The sequence below is a fragment of the Sycon ciliatum genome, chromosome 10, assembly GCF_964019385.1.
Source record: "Sycon ciliatum chromosome 10, ocSycCili1.1, whole genome shotgun sequence".
Classification (NCBI taxonomy): Eukaryota; Metazoa; Porifera; class Calcarea; order Leucosolenida; family Sycettidae; genus Sycon; species Sycon ciliatum.
Window position 1 is genome coordinate 14,379,080 of NC_088652.1, and position 22,419 is coordinate 14,401,498.

Below are 22,419 nucleotides of genomic sequence, written 5' to 3' on the forward strand. Positions count from 1 at the left end.
GACTGAATCCTGAGAAAGCCACTGGTCCGCATGCTGTCCCGGCACGGGTTTTGAAGTTGTGTGCAGATGTCCTCTGCAAACCACTGGCCAAGCTATTCTCTCTGCTTCCACAGCCAGGTGCAACCAGCATCATGGAAGATCTCGAGGGTAGTGCCAATCCGTTAGAAGAAGTCCAAGAGTCTCCCCAGAATTACCGCCCCGTGTCCCTGTTGCCCATTATTTCGAAGGTAATCGAGGCTATTGTCAACCAGCATATAACCAACTCCCTTGAGAAGCACCATGTCCTCTCGTCCAGGCAGTTCGGGTTTTGCAAGGGTCTCTGTACTGCCGACATCCTCACTAAGCTCCACAACGAATGGTCGAAAACAGCCGGCCTTGGAGGAGCTGTCCGTGTACTTGCCATCGACATCGCCGGTGCTTTGACTAAATCGGTCACCCCGGTCTGCTGCACAAGGCTTCTGTTTCAGGGCTACATGGTCCCCTCCATGGCTGGCTGTCCAGCTACCTTGGCGACCGTCGCCTCCAGGCGGTTGTAAGTGGCCAGCAGTCTTCAGCTCAACCTGTGCCGCCTGGTGTCCCGCAGGGCAGCATTCTCGGTCCCGCATTGTTTCTCCTCTACGTGAACGACTGTGAGGACCATTTACTAGTACCTGCGGGCTCCGAACTTGCCACCTATGCGGATGATACGACGCTCTACCAGTGCCTGTCTGCCATATCCGACATTGCCGACTCCATAGTGCAGCTCCAAGCCGCCATGGCCAGCGTCGCTGAGTGGGGCGCAGACTGGAGAGTGACATTTGAGCCATCCAAGTCTCAGGCGATGACCATTGACCACCGTAAGCCACCCCCAGCCATGCCACCAGTACTGTTTGCAGGAGCTGCCATCGCGGAGGAGCGGGAAATTACGCTGCTTGGTGTCACCTTTGACACCCAGCTGTCCTTCTCAACGCACCTCCACTCCATTGCAACCAAAGCTGCTCAGCAGCTCCACTTCCTTGCCAAGGTTGCCCCCCCCCCCCCTAGACACCAGAGGTCTCACCACTGTGTACAAGGGGTTTGTCCGCCCTCTCATGGAGTACTGCTCCTTGGTGTGGATGGGCTCCAGTACCTCCCGCCTGGACAAGATGCAGCACAGGGCGCTAAAGATCATCGGCCCGGGAGTTTGGCTTCCCAGCCTGGAGCACCGCAGAATGGTTGCATCCCTGTCGCTCCTCCTCAAGCTAACCTATCTGTCCCCGACAAATCCTTTTAAGGCCATTCTACCAGCCCCAGCCGACCCACGCCCTCCGTGCTGACCATCGACCAGGCTGGCTACTCAGATCGCTCAGCAACACCAGAACCAGCTAAAATCAACACTCCCGAAGCAGCCTCCGCAATGGGTTCCTTGATTTCGCCTTCCCAAGGTGGGACAGCCTGCCAGGACATGTCTTGCGATCTGCACCGCACCCACAACAGCTGCAGTCCTTCAAGGAAATATTCCATAAGTACCTGCTGCGCCTTTACTGGCAGAGAGCAACTGACGCTCTTTGACTTCCTTAGCTTAAGTTCTGATTGACCAAATTTCACTATCCAACATATCTTTTTATATCTTTATCCCTCTGCAGTGGATGTGTGGGCGCTAATAATGGGCGCTGCACTTCCGTATACATGCCTTGCTCTCGTCTTGTTTTCTCTCTCTCTCTCTCTTATGTCCTTCTCTATTTTTCTTGGCCCGCTTTGTCTGTGCAGACGCCGCGACCACCAAGGTCGGCTGAGCAGCAGGGCCCCGCCACCACTTTCCGCATTCATTCGGGGGCATAGTGGACTTAGTAAACACACACATACACACACACACACGCGCGCACAAGCACACTGATACACACCACGTAACATGTATATGCCTGTCACAAGAGAAGCACACAAATCTGCAAATGAGATGTAACTATTACTTATTATCATCCTGTTTGCGCTTCCCTTCTCCTTCTCCTCATTGGACTTCCCTTACCTGTGCTTTCTACCTTGGAACGTTGTTCGTTTTTCGCTTTGGAGATGTGTCAGATCTAGGTGTCAGGGCATTGAATGTCTCACTATCCTGTTAGTTTTGTGCTTTGTACATCTTCTAATGGAATCCTTTTTGATCTGGTTACATCGGTTGGCTCGTTACACACAACTTGTACCAATCTGTCTTTCCTCTCAACCATGAGCAAATATAGTAAAACATGGTGTAAGCGATCTCTGGGTTAAGCGACCACCTGCTCTTAACGACCGTTTTTCCATGCACCAACAGCTCTACACAGACACTGTGGGACCTAGTTCTAAAGACCACCTGGCTTTAACGACCGCTTTTGCTTGCACCGTTGGGTGGTCGCTTAAACCAGGTTTTACTGTAGTTAGAAATCCTAAGGAATGACATTTCTAACCTTAATCAAGTCCAAAATTGGCATGCTTTCCTTTTTTTCAGCTATTCTCCTGACTTCCTCCACGATCTCATTGGCCTGGATTGGAAACACAGAATCATTACTTGTATAGCAATACACTCTTCACTGTCATCAATTTCACTGGTCACAATAACCATTGCATAACAAAACAAAAAACACACAGAAAAGCACCGACCACTTTACTTGTTACACCGTATATAGCAGCGGTGCACAGTAAGACATGATAGACCTTTCAGACAACACTAAATACTTCACATGTTAGAAGTAGATTAAAGTGAATGGTAAAAAGAGATGCACTGTACACGATGATGACACCCAATACACCTTGAAGTAGACAGTGAAGAAATAGACTAGAGAAGAACGCATGTTAGTTTTCTCTTACACATTTAATCTGCAGAAAGTACTCTTCAAATAATCGACGTGGAGACTTCATAGAGAATAAAAAGGACCAAGGAACTACAAGTTACACTATAATGTCCACCAACACCACCAGTTACTAAAGTACTATTTCATCATATGTAAACCGGCTTACACGGAGATCGTCCATGTTATCCAACCTCATGTACAGCTACATGTTTCAGGAATAACCATCATACCATTCTGATAATAACTTATGCAGGTGAGGCGGGGGGGGGGGGGAGGAGTGGTTCCAGAGCAAAGGTTTTCACAGTAACCCAACATATCTTCTCAGACAAAACGGGTAGACCTATTCATAACACAACATACTTTTCACAAATCTTACCTCATCGTATGGAAGCATAGCCCAGGTGACGTCCAGCAAGTAGGGTACACAGCCTGCTTCCCCAGCGCACACTGCTTGACCGAGAGGAGTTCTCCCAACCTACACAGCCATAGCATCCATAGCAGCAACAACAAAACCAACAAACGGATATCACGAGCACCAGTACTCTACTGGAATCGACAATTGTCATATCGTGGAATGGCTGGACGAGGTGCGGCCAACATCAAGTATCCCTTTCCCATATCTCTGAAGGCAATGTTGCCATCTATGACCAGACCAATTGGCAATACTTTTATTGTGTTCTCATGCTCTAAAATTACGTTCATTATGTTGTGCTGTGTTTTCTAAAAAAAATCTAACCGTGTTTTACACAGATATACTTGGGAGTCTTGTCACGTAGAAAAATTGCTATGTCTGGATAAACGCTGCAAGCCGCATGATTAACTGGAAGATTATGACACCCCCCCCCCCCCCCACCCCAGGAACTCGTCTAAGGTGAGGCAAAGTTAACTTGATGGAGTTTGTCCATAACTTGTTACACATGCATGCTAGCACCAAAGTGTTAAAAAACCGCGCCAAATAAAGAGAAGAGTAACATCAAGAGTATATAACCCCCCAAGAGTGTGCAACTCTGCATATGGGGTCTGCGACGGCGAAACATCACATCACGTGCCTCAGATATCTTCGCACTACATACAAACGAAGGATAGCGTGCGCGCAATCCGAATATCTGCCATGATCATGCTGGGGATTTGAATACGCGCAGTGAGTTTCTGTCAGAGAGTGCTTTTTTATTACTCCGCTGCTCGCTAAAAACGGGCTGGAATCGTACAACTGAGACACTGCACCATGTGATGTGAGTTTTCGCCGTCAGCGTACCCCATAGAAAAGGTATCAGGAGTTGCACACTCTTGGGGGGGGGGGGGGGGGGGGGGTTATATACTCTTGGTAACATTCATTTCAGTTCAGGACAAGTAAAGAAGACAGAGATAATTTTAAAGCAGTTTATTTCATACACAGAGCAGCAGGGCTTCAATATTTTGCGTGGCCATCGTTTGCTTCGATTAGGGCTTCAACACGACGTGGTATTGACTCCACGCATGGGGAGACCGTGTCAGGAGCAAACGAGTCACACTCCAGGTGCAGTGCCTGAACCAGCTGGTCAACAGTCTCGCAACGATGTGGAATTATTCTCTTCTTGAGAAGAGCCCACAAATTCTCAATTGGATTCATGTCCGGCGAGCAGGGAGGTTGAAACAGGATGTTGGGTACTCCGCTATCGAGAAGATCCTACCGTGCTTGAGCTGGCGTGTGGGAGGTAGCATTGTCGAGCTGCAAAGACCACTCGTTTGCAAAGAATCCGATGCCACTCGGTACAATGTCGGCTGCCATTCCTTGGGCGAACGTTGCTGCACTCCACGTCAAAGCAAAGGACAAATGCCGAACGGTTCCGAAAAGTGAAATGGCCCCGATAACGTGTACCTTTGCTGGATAGTGTGGCACCTCAATTATTGGCTTGTCGTCCCGCGGGTACCAGGACATAACACGCCCGCCAGGACCCAAGGAGGCAAAGCATGCCTAGTCTGCAAAGACGACGCGGTCAAAGTCAAACTGGCGATGCTCAATTCCCCATACTAGCTGGCTGTTATTTGCTGCTTCTTTCAGAACAAACTTACGCACCGGCCGCCCGAACCTGTAATTATTCCGTCTGAGGTTTCTGTGTACTGTGCTGGAAGGCTGCCATTTCCCCACCAGGTTGCTCCGTGTCCAGAACCTCAGAAATCTTCTCACTGCTCGCGAAATGATTGGCAGCGATGTGATCAGCAACAAACTCCATGCCCACAGGTGAGAGTCTCTGCATTGTTCCGCTGCCTGCCTGTCTTGCTACGCTTCTCCCAATTTCAACTCGATGGCATGTGTCCTTTACCTGAACATGGACAATAAAATCGAAGATTGTTTTGTGACTTGTTCTCGAATTTATCACATTATTGATGATCTGTTTCACTTACCTGAGTCTTCTTGTAACCGGTTATGTCCATAATTTGTCTCGGAGTATGACCTCCTCTGTAGAGGGTCGGTATTTTTCCTCGTCTACTCAATTCATTTCCTCCAAAGAACTCATTATTTTCCATTTTTGAATAGGGCTTGCGAAGAAAACTGCAGAGAATGCTCAACAAGAACCTGTCAGCAGAACCGGTCAGCAGCAATCTGTGCAGGCATTGACAGTGGTACTGCCTGGATTGCCCGTTTAAAGGTCTGGACGAACCTTTTAGCTTGGCCGTTCGTCGCTGGATGATACGGCGCTGAGCGTCTGTGAGCGATGCCGTTCGAGGCGAGGAACTCGGCAAACTCTGCAGATGCAAATTGTGGATCATTGTCGCTGACGATGAGGTCTGGGCAACCATATCTGGCGAATACTGTCCTGAGACTCGCGATGGTAGCCAAAGACGTTGTGGAAGGCATCGGAATGACTTCGGGCCATTTTGAATAGGCATCGACAATGACGAGCCACATCGTTTGCCGTAATGGACCAGGGTAATCTACGTGGACGCGCTGCCACGCGGTCTGGCATGCTCCATCGGTGCACTGGTGCTGCAGCAGGTTCGCTCTGGACACTTTGGCATCCGAGGCATGCTTTGACTGCGTCTGCTATGTCGCCGTCCAAGCCCGGCCACCAGAGGATGCTTCTCGCCAATGCCTTCATTCGTACCATTCCTGGATGGCCTTCATGAAGCTCTGTCAGGACAGCTTTCCGGTGGTCCGGCGGAATGATGACGCGATTGCCCCATAGCAAGCACTCGTTGCTAATGCTGAGCTTGTTGCGACGTTGAAAGTACTGCTGTAGCGCTGCTCTTGGGCACGACTTCGGCCAACCTTGTTGCACATAGCGATGGACCTCACGCAATAGCTTATCGCTGGCTGTTGCCTCCTTGATCTGCTCCTCCGTTACTGGGAGTGGTTCGCATTGGTCCATGTAGAACATGTTGACCGCTTCCTCTGCCATATCTGGTACTGGAGGATTTCCTACCGGCAGGCGTGACAATGCGTCGACGTTGCAATGCTTGTCTGTTTGGCGGTACATGATCGTGTAGTCATGTCCGGCCAGGAACATCGCATAGTGAAGACGTGCTACGGTCATAGCAGGCAGGCCTTTCCTCGGGTGGAAGATTGATACCAACGGCTGGTGGTCCGTGAGCAGCTCCAAATGCCGGCCGTACAGGTAGTTGTGGAAGCGTTTCACACTCCACACTATTGCGAGCGCTTCACGGTCGATCTGCGAATATGCCTGTTCCGCTTTCGAGAGCTTTCGAGAGGCATATGCGATCGGTCGCTCTTCTCCAGATGGCAGGATGTGCGACAAGACTGCTCCAACCCCGTATGGTGACGCATCACTTGCGAGACGAACGGGCAGTGTCGGGTCATAGTGTGTGAGCACCTGTTGGGATGACAGCACCTGCTTGACCTCTTGGAAGGCTTGTCGGCACTCATCTGTCCATTCGAACGCCGCTCCTTTTTGCAGCAGCGCTGTTAGTGGACTCAGGATAGTTGAAATCTTCGGAATGAAGCGTTGATAGTAGGTGATGAGCCCCAGAAAACTGCGTACTTGCGGCACGTTTTCCGGCGGTGGAGCATCACAAATTGCATCAACCTTGCTCGGCATCGTGTGCAGGCCCTGTGCACTGATGGCGTGGCCGCAATATTCCACTTTCGGCTGAAAGAAGTGGCACTTGGCCAGGTTGAGCTTGAGGCCCGCATCAGCGAGACGTTGGAGCACCTTCATCAGCGTGTTGGGGTGTTCCTCCGGTGTGCGGCCAGTGACGATGATGTCATCGATCATGCACTTAACACCTGGCAGGTCTCGTAGCAGAGAATCCATGGCTCGTTGCCATAGCGCTGGAGCAGACGCGATCCCGTATGGGAGACGGTTGAGTCGAAACAGACCCAGATGGCTGTTGAGCGTAAGCAGGGGCTTTGACTCGTCGTCCACCTCCATCTGCGTGTACGCTGCCTTCAGATCGAGTTTTGTAAACTCTTGCCCTCCGGAGAGTGAGGCAAAGATCTCCTCGATGAGCGGCAACGGGTGTTGGTCGATGTGGAGCTGGGGGTTCACCGTCACCTTGAAGTCTCCACATAGCCTGACCTGGCCGTTTGGCTTCAGAACAGGTACCACAGGTGTTGCCCATTCGCTCCAATCCACCGGAGTGACGATGCCAGCAGCCTCCATGCGACATATCTCTGCTTCAACCTTGGGTTTCAGCGCCATTGGCACCGATCGTGCCTTGACAAACTTTGGAGTCGCATCAGACTTCAGCGTGAGCTTGGCTTTCGCCCCCTTGAACAATCCTTGTTCATCATTGAATACTGCTGCAAATTCACGTTGTAACTCCTGGAGTGAGGATTTCACATTCCTGATAGCCGCCAACTCCGTCCAGTTGAGGCGAAATTGCTGGAGCCATGTGCGTCCTAGCAATGCTGGGCCCTCGCAGTCGACCACGTACAGCTCAGCCTCCGCTTGCTGAACGTTGATGGTGACAGGCAAGCGCAGCACGCCTTGCGATCGAAGCGATTCACAGTTGTAGGCTTGCAGCACCAGTTTTGCTGGGCGAAGCGGGTGTTCGGAGAACAAGTGCACGTATGTTGCGGCTGGTAAAACAGAGACACCAGCGCCCGTGTCTACTTCCATAGATAACTCCTGTCCCGCGATCTGTGCGGTTATCGTGAGTGGTGCTGGTGGCTTTCCGCTCGACTGGATCTTGGAGACATGCACATAGCGAATGCTGGACTGGTCGTCCTCGTCGCTGGCAAACAAAATTTAATAGTTGTGACCTGTCATCGCTGAACCTTTGCGCTTGAATGATCTGGGTCGCGGAGTTGGTCGCGCTCCTGGCTGCTCAGCTGGCTTGCTTCGGCAAACCCACTGCAAGTGGCCTTTCTTACCACACGCATTGCAAACTTCGTCCTTGTAGCGGCAGTCAGGCGCCTTGTGTCCAACGCCACCACAGCGAAAACACGTAGATCGTGCACCAGGCACAGGCTTTCTCGATGGGGTGCGAAGTTTGTGGACACCACCGCTAGCGTTCTTCGTATCCGCAGCGGAGACTTCCAGAGCGTCCCTGGTGGCCAGCTCATCAGACAGCGCGTCCTTAACGGCGTTGTCGAAAGTCAGTGCGTCCGTGGCCAGGAGTTTCCTCCGCGTACCTGCACTCCTCAGTCCGCAGACGAAGCGATCTCGCAGAGCTTCTGCAAGATGGGCATTGAACTCGGAGGTCCTTGCCAAACGGCGAAGTTCAGCCACATAGGCGGCGATTGATTCTCCTGGACGTTGGTCTCTCTGGTAGAATCGGTATCGTTCTCCAATGACAAGTGGTTTCGGTGCGAGATGTCCTTTTAGAGCCGCGCAGAGTTCCGCAAACGTCTTGTCAGTTGGGGCGTCCGGGGCCAGCAAATCTTGCAGCAGTTCAAATGCTGGACCTCCGATGACCGTGAGCAATGTGTTCATGAGTCGCCATAGCCGGAGCTAATACTAGTAATGCTCGGAGCACACTAGAAAAAACAAAATCTTCGTCCCCACTGTAGTGTTTTAGTCCGTGACTCACAAAACCCAAAACAAAGCACAACCGGAGTTCACTTGTCCAGTACGCAACTGGTTGAATATTACAGAGTAGAGCAATATAAAAGGAAGATAATGGAGGTAGTCCAAACACACGAGATAGCTAGCATGCATGAATGGATGAATGCCAAGTGCGGTCATTCGACACTTCCATAAGGTCTAGCTAGCATTACCAATAATAGTCTGCCCCTCAGGTGATTCACAATGTCTGTGGTTACAAACACCACACCTTTGAACTGAGGTTGAAATAATAATGGAACAGTCTCCAATAAAGGAACGTCTCCATTAATAGCGGAGGTACATTGAACAAATAAAGGACCGTGCTTATTATTAGAGATAATACAGTAGTCTAGGGTAGACTGAATAATAGACAAGTAGAATGTTCGCTTTGCATCATTTGTTATATTTCTACGGCCATGTCGGCATGCAGCAACTTTAGCAAACAATGAGTTACACAATTTCTGAATCTGTGGCTGGAAGGTGAGATGGTCATCTATCAAAAAACCAAGGTATTCGGCCTCTACAATGACTTATGTTTGAAACAACAAGAACAATCAAGGCATGTTTGCTGCTACTTCAAGTTTCATGTTCTCGCAATCATGTTTCCTGATGATTGTGGGAGCATGAAACTTCAAGTAGCAGCAAACAAGCCTTGATTGTCCTTGTTGTTTTGTATTATGCTCTGCCTTCGTGGTGTTGAGCACTGTCAGCACACTGGGTACATCCTCCGGTGACTTATGTACGTAACATTATCGGATCCTACTACTACGTAGTACAGTCATGTGCATGACATCTTCTTGTACACGTTTTTTATTTTTTATATTACAAGTATTATCATTTTTTTAGAATCCGAAATCGAAATAGACAGCATAATCGAAGTCGCTTTGTTGTAAAGCGGGATTCACAGAAGCTTTTTTGCGATGCGATGGGTGATGCGACGCGATCTGCGATGGAGGCATGCGATGCAAACTCGAGAATTACCATTCACAGAAGATGTATGCGATGAGATGATACCTTGCTGATTTGGCGCGAAGTTCAATGCAGGTGGGTACGTCACCATGGTATTCGTGGGGTTTGGTACCACTTGTACAAATTTACGGGCAACTCTTGAACCTTTGTACAACTTTGCTGTAGAAAACGTCAAAATCGTACACCAAATCGTTTGTCGCATCGCAAAAGTTGAGCCGAGTTCAACTTCTGCGATGGCCCAGTTGCGGCAATTGCGTGGGCTGCGAGATGACTGCGATTAGGGGATTTCCCGGTTTCGCGGCCGTCACATCGTGTGTCGCATCGCAAAAATGCTTCTGTGAATCCCGCTTTATGATCAATTAGACGGATAACCGATATAATCGTTTCAGCCCTAATATATACATGTACATACAAACATGCACATACAACCACTCCACCCCTAACACACACACACACACACACAAACACACACACATGTACACGCATACACACCGTGTACCATGTACTGTAAAACGGGTAACTATTGCGACGTAAAAATGTTTGCGAATTTTGCAAGAAGCCCCGAATCGCAAACTTTGAACAGTGCAAACTGCATGTAAAGTTCAGTGCAAGGACTGACTCGACTTTGTAGAACGACTGTAGAACAATTTGCAACCATTAAACAGCGCATGCCAGTCTCAATTTGTAAAACGCAAACATTTATTGTCGCAAACATTACCCGTTTTGCAGTATACGACCCTCACAAGAGAAGCACGCAAATCTGCGAAATGTACTGGAGGTGCACCCACAGATTTTCACTTATAGCAACGACAGCGGACAAGATCTGAATGATACTGATCAAGACTAGAAATTCATAACTGCCGAATCAACACAACCTGTGAAGCCATGAGAATCGAACACCAATGCACACGTGGTCTACAAAACACGGAGTACATCAGCATAGAACGGCCAAGAGAGTTGACTACACTTGCTGTTTGCACACATGCACGCACGCACCCACACACGCCCTCCCCCCCTCCCCCCCCCCCCCCCCCCAACACACGTAGAACAGGAAATATATTTACATCACTTTAGTATGTAGGGAGGGCCATTGCATGGACCCAAGAGTGAATGGTGTGCCATGGTCTGCTCTACTGGCCGATGGTGGAATCCGTGAGGTTAAGTTCTGTTGCTCCGGCCTGGCGCGAGTGACTAGATGCTACTTGGTGCGATCGAATATATTGCTCAAACCGTGTTCTGAAAAAAAATGCTCAAGGAGAATCAAGGATAGAGATTGCCCGACTTACATTGTTCTTTGCAGAGATCGTGTCGGGTTGGAGATCTAGTAGATACTTGACGAGTTCCAGATGCCCTTTAAAGGCAGCGCGATGAACAGGAAGGTTACCGTACTGTGTACAGGTAACACACATGACCAGACATTCCTATGCGTTATCCATCGGTAAAGTACTTATATTGGGTATAATGCACAATCCACTACGAAGTGAGGCAGTCTCACGCACAACATAGTGATAAGTCAATTGACAAACTGTTAACAAGCTAAAGCTGGAAACCCCAAATACTTGCTTCAGGTCTGGGTACGAGATTGGTTAGTTTGTATTCTTTTTGAGCCAAAGTAATGTTGCAATGTTCCTCTTGTGGGTTGAGGGGCATATGATGGGCGCAAGTATACAATACTAAGAACTCTTTTGAATCAATTTATGGACATCTCTGCACACACCAAACAAATTCCTTTTCACATGTGTTGAGTTGATGATGATTGAGACCAATGGTTATGTGAACCGGATGCATAATGGAGGTGCTTTTTGCAGCTATCACTGCCGGGCAGCAGAGTCACCATTATTGACAGGTACCTTTGCAACATATAATCGGTTTGGTAGCTGTTTCAGCCTGATGCTCCCCAGCAAATGACATATAGCTAGCACAGTGGTCCTCATTGGCAAGAAGAGTGCTGTAGGAGTAAGGCCCTTATCACACTGCGCTCAAAAGTCGCGTTTGCGTCTGCGTTTTCTTCGGTTTTTGACGGTCGCCTAGGAAATGCCATCACGTGACGTTATCGCGAGCCCAGACGCACAGCCGCAGACGCAGACGCACAGCCGCAGACGCAGACGCACAGCCGCAGACGCAGACGCAAACCTGGGGGGGAGGGGGGAGGGGGGTGGTCGAAACCGATTCCCGCAAACGCAGATCGGACTTTCTTTATCGCAGCACTTCCTGCATTGTTTTTGAGTGTTTTCAAGTGATTCTTAAGTGTGCTTTTCAAATCTTCATTTCCATCTAGTTGCTGAGGCAGGCGAGGGTACTTCTACTACATGTACTGATTGATTGATTTTGGATTCGCGAGGCATGGAGCTGATGCGAGCTCGTGGCTGTCTGGCTGAGGTTGTTGACGGCGACTAGCCTAGCTTGACGATGTGCCTCAACAACGGAGCTGCCACCCCAACACAGGCAACGCAACGGCTGCAGTCTTCCCATCGACTCCCATTCCCCAGCACCACTGACAAAGGACATAGGAGCAGAAACAGAACACTTCTCGATCTCGGGAAAATAAATTTAACATCCACGGCCACCTTGAGATCGATTCCCCACATTTTTGTATTTTCCCGAGCGCACAGATTTTGACGCAAACGCGCTGAAAATCACAAGTATAGTATGATATCATGTCTTGCGTTTTCCAATCTCAAACGCAGACGCAAACGCGACTCAAACAAACGCAGTGTGATAACGGCCTAACCGACTACAGCAAGTAGAGTCAATGAAGAAGAAAAGATTGCTTAACTTACCTTGACCTTCACAGAGAGCGTATCGGGTTGGAGTTCTAGTAAAAAAATGCTAAAGAAGAATCAAGAATAGAGATTGCTCAACTTACATCGTTCTTTGCAGAGATCGTGTCGGGTTGGAGATTTAGTAGATACTTGACTACTTCCAGATGTCCATTCTCGGCAGCGCTATGAACAGGAAGGCTACCGTTCTGTGTACAGGTTACACACATGACCAGACATTCCTATGCGTTATCCATCAGAAAACTACTTTTATTGGATGTAATGCGCAATCTACTACGAAGTGAGGCAATCTCATGCACAACATTCAGGTAACACACATGACGAGACATTCCTATGCGTTATCCATCAGAAAAGTATCTATTGTGGATAAAATGTGTTAGGTTCCTCCTCCCGTACAACCTTTTCCAAGCTGGCCTGCATGCACCCCATACTATGTCGTATTCACCTTTTGTCACCTTTTGGTCCATTGGCCTGGGTAGCTACTTGCGCGCCCATATTTGCCAAAGCTACCCAGTCAACCTCTCCACACTGCACTCTTGGCCCACAGTCACAACACCACTCCATAGCGAGGAAGTTCGTTCTTGAGTAGATGTTCCATATCCTCCAGACAGCTGTTTCGTTCAGTAAGAGTTCCCCAGCAGAGGTAGATAACAAAGAGCGCAGTGTGGAGAGGTGGACAGTTAAGATTATTTTCAAATGGCCGAGTTTGTCGCTACTTCTGAGTAAAACAGTACACCGATAAGTCAATTGACAAACTGTTTGCCGAGTTAAGGTGGAAAACCCCAATTCATGAGCCAGGGACTACAGAAACCACCCTATGGCACTTTTGGCGGAAAATGTTTTCTCTCAAAATGTTGGTATGGTATGGTAATGTGCTCAAACAAAATTTCAAGTTGATCTGCGATGGCAAAATGTGCGTAACCACCTATTTAATAGTGGCATGTCAATTGAGCGATATAGAGCAAATTTAGGTACACGGCGAGTATGAAATGGCAGTTTAAGTTGCTGGGCAAAGTCAAATGTATAGTGAACTTTGCCCTCAGCTTCATCCAGTGACGCCTTCGCGCCGTCCACTATATCTCGGTAGTACTGCCGCTCCTCTTGTGCAAGTGATATGTGCAAACGCAGGGCCTGGACACTACAGTCTACATTCCGTGTCTTCCTTTGTACGGGCGACACGAATTTTGTCCCCCAGCTTGTCACACAGTGCGCATATGTCTGTCCTTGGCTTCATCACTTTGACGTGGTGCGGCCAACATCAAGTATCCCTTTCCCATATCTCTGAAGGAAATGTTGCCATGTATGACCAGACCAATTGGCAATAATAATATTGTGTTCTCAACTTCTCATGCTCTACAATTACGTTCATTATATGTTGTGCTGCGTTCTCTAAAAAAATTCTAAAGGTGTTTTACACAGAGATATACTTGGGAGTCTTGTCCCGTAGAACATTTACTCTGTCTGGATAAGCGCTGCAAGCATGAGATCCCATGCACGTCGTCCCCAACTGCCATACGTCTCGTCCTCAGTAATCCTCGTCTCGTCCCCAACCTCGTCTCGTCAATGTCAACCTCATCTCGTCCCTGTCAACCTCGTCTCTTTTATATCAACCTCGTTTCTTCAATGTCGATCTCGTCTCGTCCAAGTCATGCAGGTCACCTATTTTCTTTATTTCTCTCTTTCTTTTTCATCTGTCCTTCGTCGTCAAATTTATTTTCGGTTTATTTTATTTTGTAATTTTTGTAGTGTGTGTGCACGCGGGTTTCCTTCGTCAATATTAGGCGTCCGATGGTGAGCCACGCTCTTTTATTCATGTCGCATTAATTGGCAGAAGAGTAACTATGCTGTATAGCTATGCAAATAAGAAGGCCATGTTCCTTGCTTTTAGTTTTTTAGGTGTGCAAATTTTTTTGTGAAGGGGTGTTTGGGCCGTCGTTGGCAATGTCTACGCTACCATGAGTGATGTGTAAATACTTTAGAGTACAGGAACATCATAGCTGTAGTGCATAATTTGTATAACACTTTTGTGACACCCGTGCGTTGTGTGTGTGTGTGTGTGTGTGTGTGTGCTGTGTGTGTGTGTGTGTGTGTGTGTGTGTGTGTGCTTTTTTTCTCTACTTCCTCAGCCATTTTTTTCTATTTTTCTCGTCGTCTTATTATTTCCTGCGAGGTCGCGGTTCTTTTCTTCGCGCAGGGGAGGTACGTTAGGTACCTCCTTCCTTCCAAACTTTTCCAGGCAGGCCTGCATGCACCCCATACTACGTCGTACTCACCTTTTTTCTCCTTTTGTCACTTTTTGTTCTGTTGGCCTGGGTAGCTACTTGCGCGCCCCTATTTGCCATAGCTACCCAGGCCATTTATCTTCACACTTGATCTCTAGCTCTTGTCTCTCTCTGCCACAATGTAGTCGTTTTGTTCGTCTTGGTCTCTGCCTCTTCGTCTCCCAAATAAATGTTGTCCCATCTAACTGTTCCTGTTGTCCATCGTTGTCTCTGGAGAATATGCCGTCGTCCTTTTCGTACTCCACAAATGTAGTGCCCAACTCACTATGAAGTGAGTTATTCTCATGTACATACACACTACTCTGATAAGTCAATTGACAAACTGTTTGCCAGGTTAAGGTGGAAAACCCCAATACATGTCTCACTGCCGGGCAAGAAATTGCCGGTCAGTAGAACATGCTTGCCTGGAACTGATGGCCTACACTTTGTCTTTCCCAGCCCACGATGCAAGGTTGATGCCAAGTTAGTTGGTTAAAGGTTCTACGCCTGCATCGGTTGGTAGTATTTGTACACGCCTCCGCTTTTACAACTGTTGTGATGATCTGATTGTTACTAGTAGGGGTGAAAGTTGGCACTGAGATGCCGAGTTTGAATACTCTGATTTTCTCCGATCGAATTTTGAGTAATCGAGAATTCTTGATATCTTAAAAATCGCACACCAAGGGCCTTTTAAAAGCCACATGATACAATCCTGACTGAACCGTTTGGCAGTCTTTTTCTCGAGTTTATTGGTTGGTGGGTCATTTGGGTTCATTCTAATCGTGGACAAATGTTCACCACGCAATCTGCATATCAATATCTGCTGACTGCTGCTGTGAAACTGCAGACTTCTGTGATAAATCCATGTACCATGTCCGCGCTGCGTGCTCAGAGCAGTGTCAGAGTAGTATTTGAGTGGCAAGCGTAGTGATTGTGACAGGTTGAGTGAAATTGATTGTTACGATTTACTGAATTGCCGTTTGATCTTCGTTCCGCAGCGCTGTAGTATTTCTCTTCTTCCGTTAGTTCTTTCTCTTTTGTCTGTCAGCGCTTACTGTTACCCAGTGCTGGGTGCAAGCACCCCCTGGCAGATTCATACATTGTTCTACTTGATAAATTTATTGTTCTCTCAAACTTATTTCTTCGTTGTGTTCGAACTGTTTTTGAATTACTTTCGTTCTTTCTTGCCATGTGCCAGCTGCCGAAGTGTGCATTCGCAGCGGCGCCATTTTTTTATTATGTAATCATTGATCATGTGATAAAGCGCGATTGTTGCTAGCGCTAGCTCCGCGGATCTGGTAGTGGTATGCATGCATACGTGTAGCGTGACTTGACTGTGATAGTTTTCTGTGATATGCTGTTTTGCACTGGAATCGCACTTGTACTTTTGACCTCCTCACACTTCTCTTTTTGGCAATGTGTGTCCCGGACCTCTCTGCAAACATTTCCACTCATCCCGCGCGGGGTTCTTACACACCGTATACACGTACGGTGCAGTACGGAAATTTGCTCTTGTTTCTTTTCTTGTATCCTTTTCTGGTTTCCTAGCACCTTTTCGGGACTGTTCCTCTGGGCAAGAGGTAGCCTTGTCTTGGTGGCTTTCTTGTTCATGGTACAGTTTTTCTTTGGTGCTCTTAGAGTTTGCTGTGTCTTTCTTTTATTATTATCAAATCTACACTATCGTCATATGGCCAAACTTCTGCAAAAACGAGGCTTAGGGTGAAAATCTATTTTTTGAAAAAATATGTTGTTTTCTAAAAAGGTTGTGTCGGGTGGCCGCTCGAGTGCAGTGAAGTGGAACCAAAGAGAATACCGCATGTGTGAAAAAGTAGCAGTCTTCGCCCGATTGACGCTCGACGCCGCTGGCTTAGAAACAGTCACTGCTGCGAACCTCTGGCCACGACCGCTTTACGCTCGAGCCTGGCGACACCACAAACGGCCGCAGGGTGACAGCTCATCTGGGGCATATGGTGCCGGCAACGTGGGCAGCAGAGGCGATAGGGACAGTGAGGAAGAGGCTGCCTCAGCTGGAGCGATTCAGCCACACAAACACCAATGAACACCAGCTGCGCAAGGACATACCCAGTAATGAAGCTCCTGCTGACAAATTCTTTTGGGCTGCTGTCAAAGTTTGGAGCCTTCCAGCATGCTGTTGCACGGAGCAGATCTGACATCGCCATCGTAACAGAGACTAAATTCACCCCGGAGAAAGCCTCACTATCTGACTCCTTCATGCCGGGCTTCCACCCACCCCTCCGACTTGACCGATCTGCTCAAGGTGGCGGAGTTGCAGTCTGGATCCGGGACTCCCTCTCCTTTGACCACCTGAGTGACATCAACTGCCATGGCCATGAGGTCATCTGGCTTCGCCTGCACCTGGACAATGGCCAGAAAGTATTTGCATGTGCAGTGTACCGACCCGGGTCGTGCATTGGACAAGATGTCTTTCTGCTTGAGTATCCTGACTCAGTCATGGATCAAGCTCGATCCCTCGGGAACAGCGTTGTGATAGCCTGGGATTTTACTGTTCATAATGAAAGCTGGCTATGCAGCACGAAGACTACACCAGCTGGTGAATACATGGAAGAACTATCTGCGTTTCACGGGCTCCACCAGCACGTTACTCAACCAACACGTGGTGAGAACACCCTGGACCTCATACTCAAGGACTTCTCGGAGACCTCAATGGTAGTAAATGTACTGGACCCCATTGGAGCATCAGACCATGCCACCGTTGTGGTCACTTTTGATGCCACCCCACTCCGCGAACCACCGACTAAACGAGGCGTTTGGAGGTATGCTCAGGCAAACTGGGGCCGGCTTCAGAACTTCTACTCAACAGCAAACTGGGATATATCAGAAGACCCCGAGGCGTCGTGCAGATCAGTAACCGCTGTTGTCATGGAAGGCATGAATCGCTTCATCCCACACAAAGAACTTTCGACGAAACCAACAGATCCATCCTGGTGGACGCCGGAATGCTCAGCCGCTACCCAGGCAAAGAAAAATGCATGGAACCGTCTCAAGACACACCCCACCTGCCACCAGCAACTCATTGACTACAATGCCAAAGTCCGAGCCTCTGCCAATTGCCTTCGTCTCGCAAAGCAGGCAGAATCTGCCCGCATCCAAGATCGGCTCAAACATGGATCACTGCGAAACAAGCAATGGTGGTCACTCCTGAAGCAAGCTGCAGGCTCTGGCCGCAGCTTGTCTATCCTTGTCCTACGCAATACCCAGGGCAGAGAATATGTCACCAACCAGGAAAAGGCTACTTGCTTTGGAGAATTCTTTTGCGAGCAAATGCAGTTTGGGTGATCAAGATCTACAGCACTCCGACCTTCCTGACCTTCCTCCTAGGTGCACATCTGCCCTGACAACTGTCCGATTTCGGGAAGCGACAGTCCAGCGCCAGCTCCGCCAGCTGGATCCAACCAAGGCTACCGGACCCGATGGCATTCCTGCCAGATTTCTGAAGCAGTGCTCAAAGGTTTTGGCTGCACCACTTGCCAAGCTGTTCTCACTCTGTTTTCGGTGCCATGTCCAGCCCTCTCTCTGGAAAGTAGCCCATAAACCCGATACACAAGAATCAATCTCATTCTGCTGTTAAGAACTACCGACCTGTGTTCTTGTTATCTGTTGTCTCCAAAGTCATGGAGAAGATTGTCAACACTGCCATAATTGAGCATGTAAAGGCCCTGTCCATCCACCAGTACGGATTCCGGCAGGGGCTCAGCACATCTGAACTTCTCACGTCTCTCAACCACGCCTGGGTCTCCGAAGTCAACCGTGGTGGCGCAGTTCGCGTGCTGGCTGTAGACATAGCAGGAGCATTCGACAAAGTTTCACACCGAGGCGTGCTCCACAAGGCTGCGTCATACGGCATCACTGGTCCCCTCCTCAACTGGCTGTCTGACTACCTGTATGACAGTAAGTTGCAGGCAGTAGTCGGCGGAGCATCTTCAGAACCATACAAGATTGATGCTGGGGTCCCACAAGGGAGCATCCTTGGGCCCACACTGTTTTTGCTGTATGTGAATGACGCCTGCGACGTCCTACTGGAAGGGATCACTCCGGCTGTTTACGCAGATGACACCACGCTTTATGCCCACATCCCAATGCCACATGCTGTGACAGAAGTGTGCCGCAACCTCCAAGCTGGTGTGGATGCACTTGCTGAATGGGGTGCTCAGTGGCGCGTCACTTTTGAGCCAACGAAAGCACAGGCCATGACTGTGCCACCGCCACCAAAGACCCTGGGAGACACCACCCATCAAGTTCAACGGCACAGCGGTCCCAGAATGCTCGCGGCTGAAGCTCCTTGGAGTGACGTTTGATGCTCATCTTCCATGCTCGGAGCATCTTCGAGGAACTGCAGTGCGTGCCACACAGCGAAGTGGTTTCTTCCGGAAGGCGTGCCATGTCCTGGACCCACCCGGCCGGGCCACAGCATACCGGGGGTTCATTCGGCCTCTAATGGAGTACTGCCCACTTGTATGGATGGGAGCTGCCGCTACCCATCTCTCACAGCTAGACCGAGTCCAGCATCGTGCCCTCACCCTGATTGGGACAGGGGCTGCAATGGACACTCTGTCCCTGCGGCGCCGTGTGGCCAGCCTCACAACTCTGTACAAGCTCCATTATATCGCAAGCATACCAGCTCTTGCAGCGACATGCCCAGCCAGAGCCATCGCACCCGCCATCGCGCCTGCCACACGTCACCGCTCGGCAGCCAACCTTGCGCACAAGCTTCAACTCCAGACAGCCCTACCTGCTAGATCGTGCAATGTTGCGCTGCGCTCTTTCCCGGAGTGCCTCATCGAAGCCTGGAATGAACTGCCAGCCACTCTCCTTCGCGTTGCACCGTCTGCCAAAGGGATGCAGCAGTTCAAGGTTCTGACCTACCGCTACCTGAAACGGTCGGGTTGGTCATTGGCAACGGACATCGCCCCCTAGGCTACTGCCAGTACGACCCTGTTCATGTTCTCGGAGCACTCCCTTCTCATCCAACTCCAAATCCATCCGTCTTTATCTCTTTCTGACTCTCCTCCATTCTCACTCTAATCTATCGTTAAATCTGCACGGCAATCAGCATCTACCTTCGCCTCAGCATCATGATCTTGATACTGCTATATTTGTACTTGTTTGCGTACTTGTTTGCACTCATATCTTGGAATAACAAGTTTCCTGGTTTCCTCCCCTCACTCCTCTATTTCCTACCCTTATAGTTCTTGCTCTCCTGCTCCCCTCCCCGCCCTTCCACTCCCCATTTTGTTTCCTTTGGTGCACATGTGCAGCTGTGATGCCGAGACCCTGGGTTGGCTGAGCTTCACAGGTCCCACCCACTCCGTCCTGCTGGATATGTACCATTGTGTCGAGTTCTTCTCCTCATTTTAGTTCATCATGCAGTGAGTGTTCAATAGTAAAAAATAAATAAAATAAAATAAATATGGGAGCTTATCACTCCCTTAGACTCACATAGATTTTTGCCATACCTAAGCAGTCAAATATTCCTGCATATTTCACTCATCAGTTAAGGCTATATTGACCGCTTATACTCGACTCCTTTTTAGCGATTGAAATCATGCTTTGGTCAGTCGTGATAAATCTAATATTGACTTCGTACTTGGTCAGTATAGGAAATAAAAGACCTCGTACTCAGTCAATACTAGATACATAGTGATGGTGAGGCTTTTTTTCCTCAGCTGACCTAAGGTCTCGGCGTCATGGCGACATAAAATGCTCCAAAAAACGAACGAAGATGTTGTGACTTTGGTGGCAGAGTGATTGGTAAAGAAAGTGTCTGCTCCAAGTAGTGTTAGTGGACATTATAGGGTATCTTGTAGCTCTTTGGTCCTTTTCTTTCAGTGCTATAAATTTATCCTTGGCTCTCTATCTGAGTCCATCTTTGCATACCTGATGAGCCGTCCTTTTTTATGCTGCGAAAACGATTGTCGTGTGAAACTGCTGCTTGTTAAGGTTGGTTCACATAAGCCAAATCGGCGCCGGGAAGCACTGGCGGTGAGCCAGCTCGCGGTTCGTCCTGTATACGGTTCGAGTACTGCTGTAGTACCAAATTCATTACAAAGTAGTGCAGAATCAGATCATGAAACTTCTTCTATACTATTCATTGCAGTCTAGTAAGCGGTGGTGTCGAAGTTCTGCATTCAAACATTGATGAAGTCACAAGAGCTTGCGAATGCATCCTTCATATTTCTATTTCTTTCAATTGTATTTTGTCTCATAAGCTGCACCACAGTCTAGCCGATCATCCGGGAAGGACGGGTTGGTATGCTGACTTTATTTGCCACATTGATGCGACTACAAGAATGGCGAACGTATCTCAACCTTAGCTTCCATTTAGGAAAATTTAGGACTAATCTTGGTTTGAAAATTTGACAAAGTCTGGGTCCTGGCACCGGCGATCATCGGCGCAAACGGTTCACAAACCACTTTTGGTCAAAATTGTACGGGATCGGTGCCGGATAGGCACCGGCGGATTATGCCGGCATAATTATTGGCATAATTGGGTGGTTGAAAATTTTGAGCATAATCTGGCATCCTTTCGGAGGTAGGAGCATAACCACATGATTGTACCACAGTTCTAGTATGTACAATGTAGGCTACAGAATTGTATACAATGCACCTGATCAGCGCCAGTGTTCTGTTTGGTAAAGGGTTTGGAGGACATGCAGATATAGTTTTCAGTGAAAAGCAGGGTTTTATGAGGTATCCCGAGGTGGACGAGATAGTGCTGGGTAGTCCGCAAACGGACTCTGCGTACATGTACATTATTCATGTTACGAAGTCGTGACCTCGGGATTTTAGCAGCCGTGGCTGTGCAGGCTATGGATATTTCTCTAATAATTAAAAAATATCAAGTGAGGTATACGGTTGATGTTCGATGATGATGGAAGGAGAGGTGGAGCTACGAGAGAGATGAGCTGATTATTCGCAGGGTGAGGTTGACATCGGTTGGACGAGTATGACCATTATGAAGACAGTCAGTTGAACATGATAATTTTGAAAGGTAACTCAAACAAAATTTAGCAATGAAAAATCTTTTTACAAAAGAAGTTGTAGTGAATAGAAGATGCACTGTTTTCTCTTTCTTTGTTGATCTCTAGCATGCATGGACACCTTGGTATGGGGATACTCATGTATTTTGTGGGAATTATGGCCACCTGCAAGTACATGTACGAAAAACGCACAATTTTCCAAACTTTGAGGCTCCATAAGTACAACAAAGTGAATGCGTAGTCCTGCGTGCCATAGCATTATATGAGGATTTTGCGAGCATAATGCGAGAATCCATGAAAGCATAATTCCATGATTTCGCGAGCATAATCCGCCGGAGCCTAGTGCCGGAGCAGATTGGGATTGCAAGAATTGAGCCTGCCCAACTTCGCCGCTGGACCCTTGCGATTAGTTACAGTATGATTTTGTTACGATTGCACTGATTCACATCATTGCAATTCACTGGGAGAGGTTGCCAGAGGCTCACCGCCGGTGGCTCCCGGCGTATACCGGCGATATATGCACCAACCCCAACTGCTGTTCATTGTGCATCCAAATTGTCATAGTTGAAGTACAGTACAGTTTTTCTGAGACGTTCAGTTTTGCATGATTCGAGTTATCT

The 22,419-nt window shown here is 48.5% G+C and overlaps 1 protein-coding gene across 1 annotated transcript in view; it reads right to left on the reverse strand.

The window, feature by feature from the left end:
• LOC135826676 (uncharacterized) overlaps positions 1 to 22,419 on the reverse strand; it is a 45,451-nt gene that overhangs the window by 8,044 nt on the left and 14,988 nt on the right. Inside the window, exons 5-8 of the mRNA XM_065339276.1 lie at positions 12,606 to 12,707; positions 11,026 to 11,127; positions 3,160 to 3,258; positions 2,400 to 2,474 (exon numbers count right to left, since the gene is read on the reverse strand). Of these exons, the coding sequence (XP_065195348.1) occupies positions 2,400 to 2,474; positions 3,160 to 3,258; positions 11,026 to 11,127; positions 12,606 to 12,707 (378 nt within the window). The remainder of the gene's footprint in view (positions 1 to 2,399; positions 2,475 to 3,159; positions 3,259 to 11,025; positions 11,128 to 12,605; positions 12,708 to 22,419) is intronic.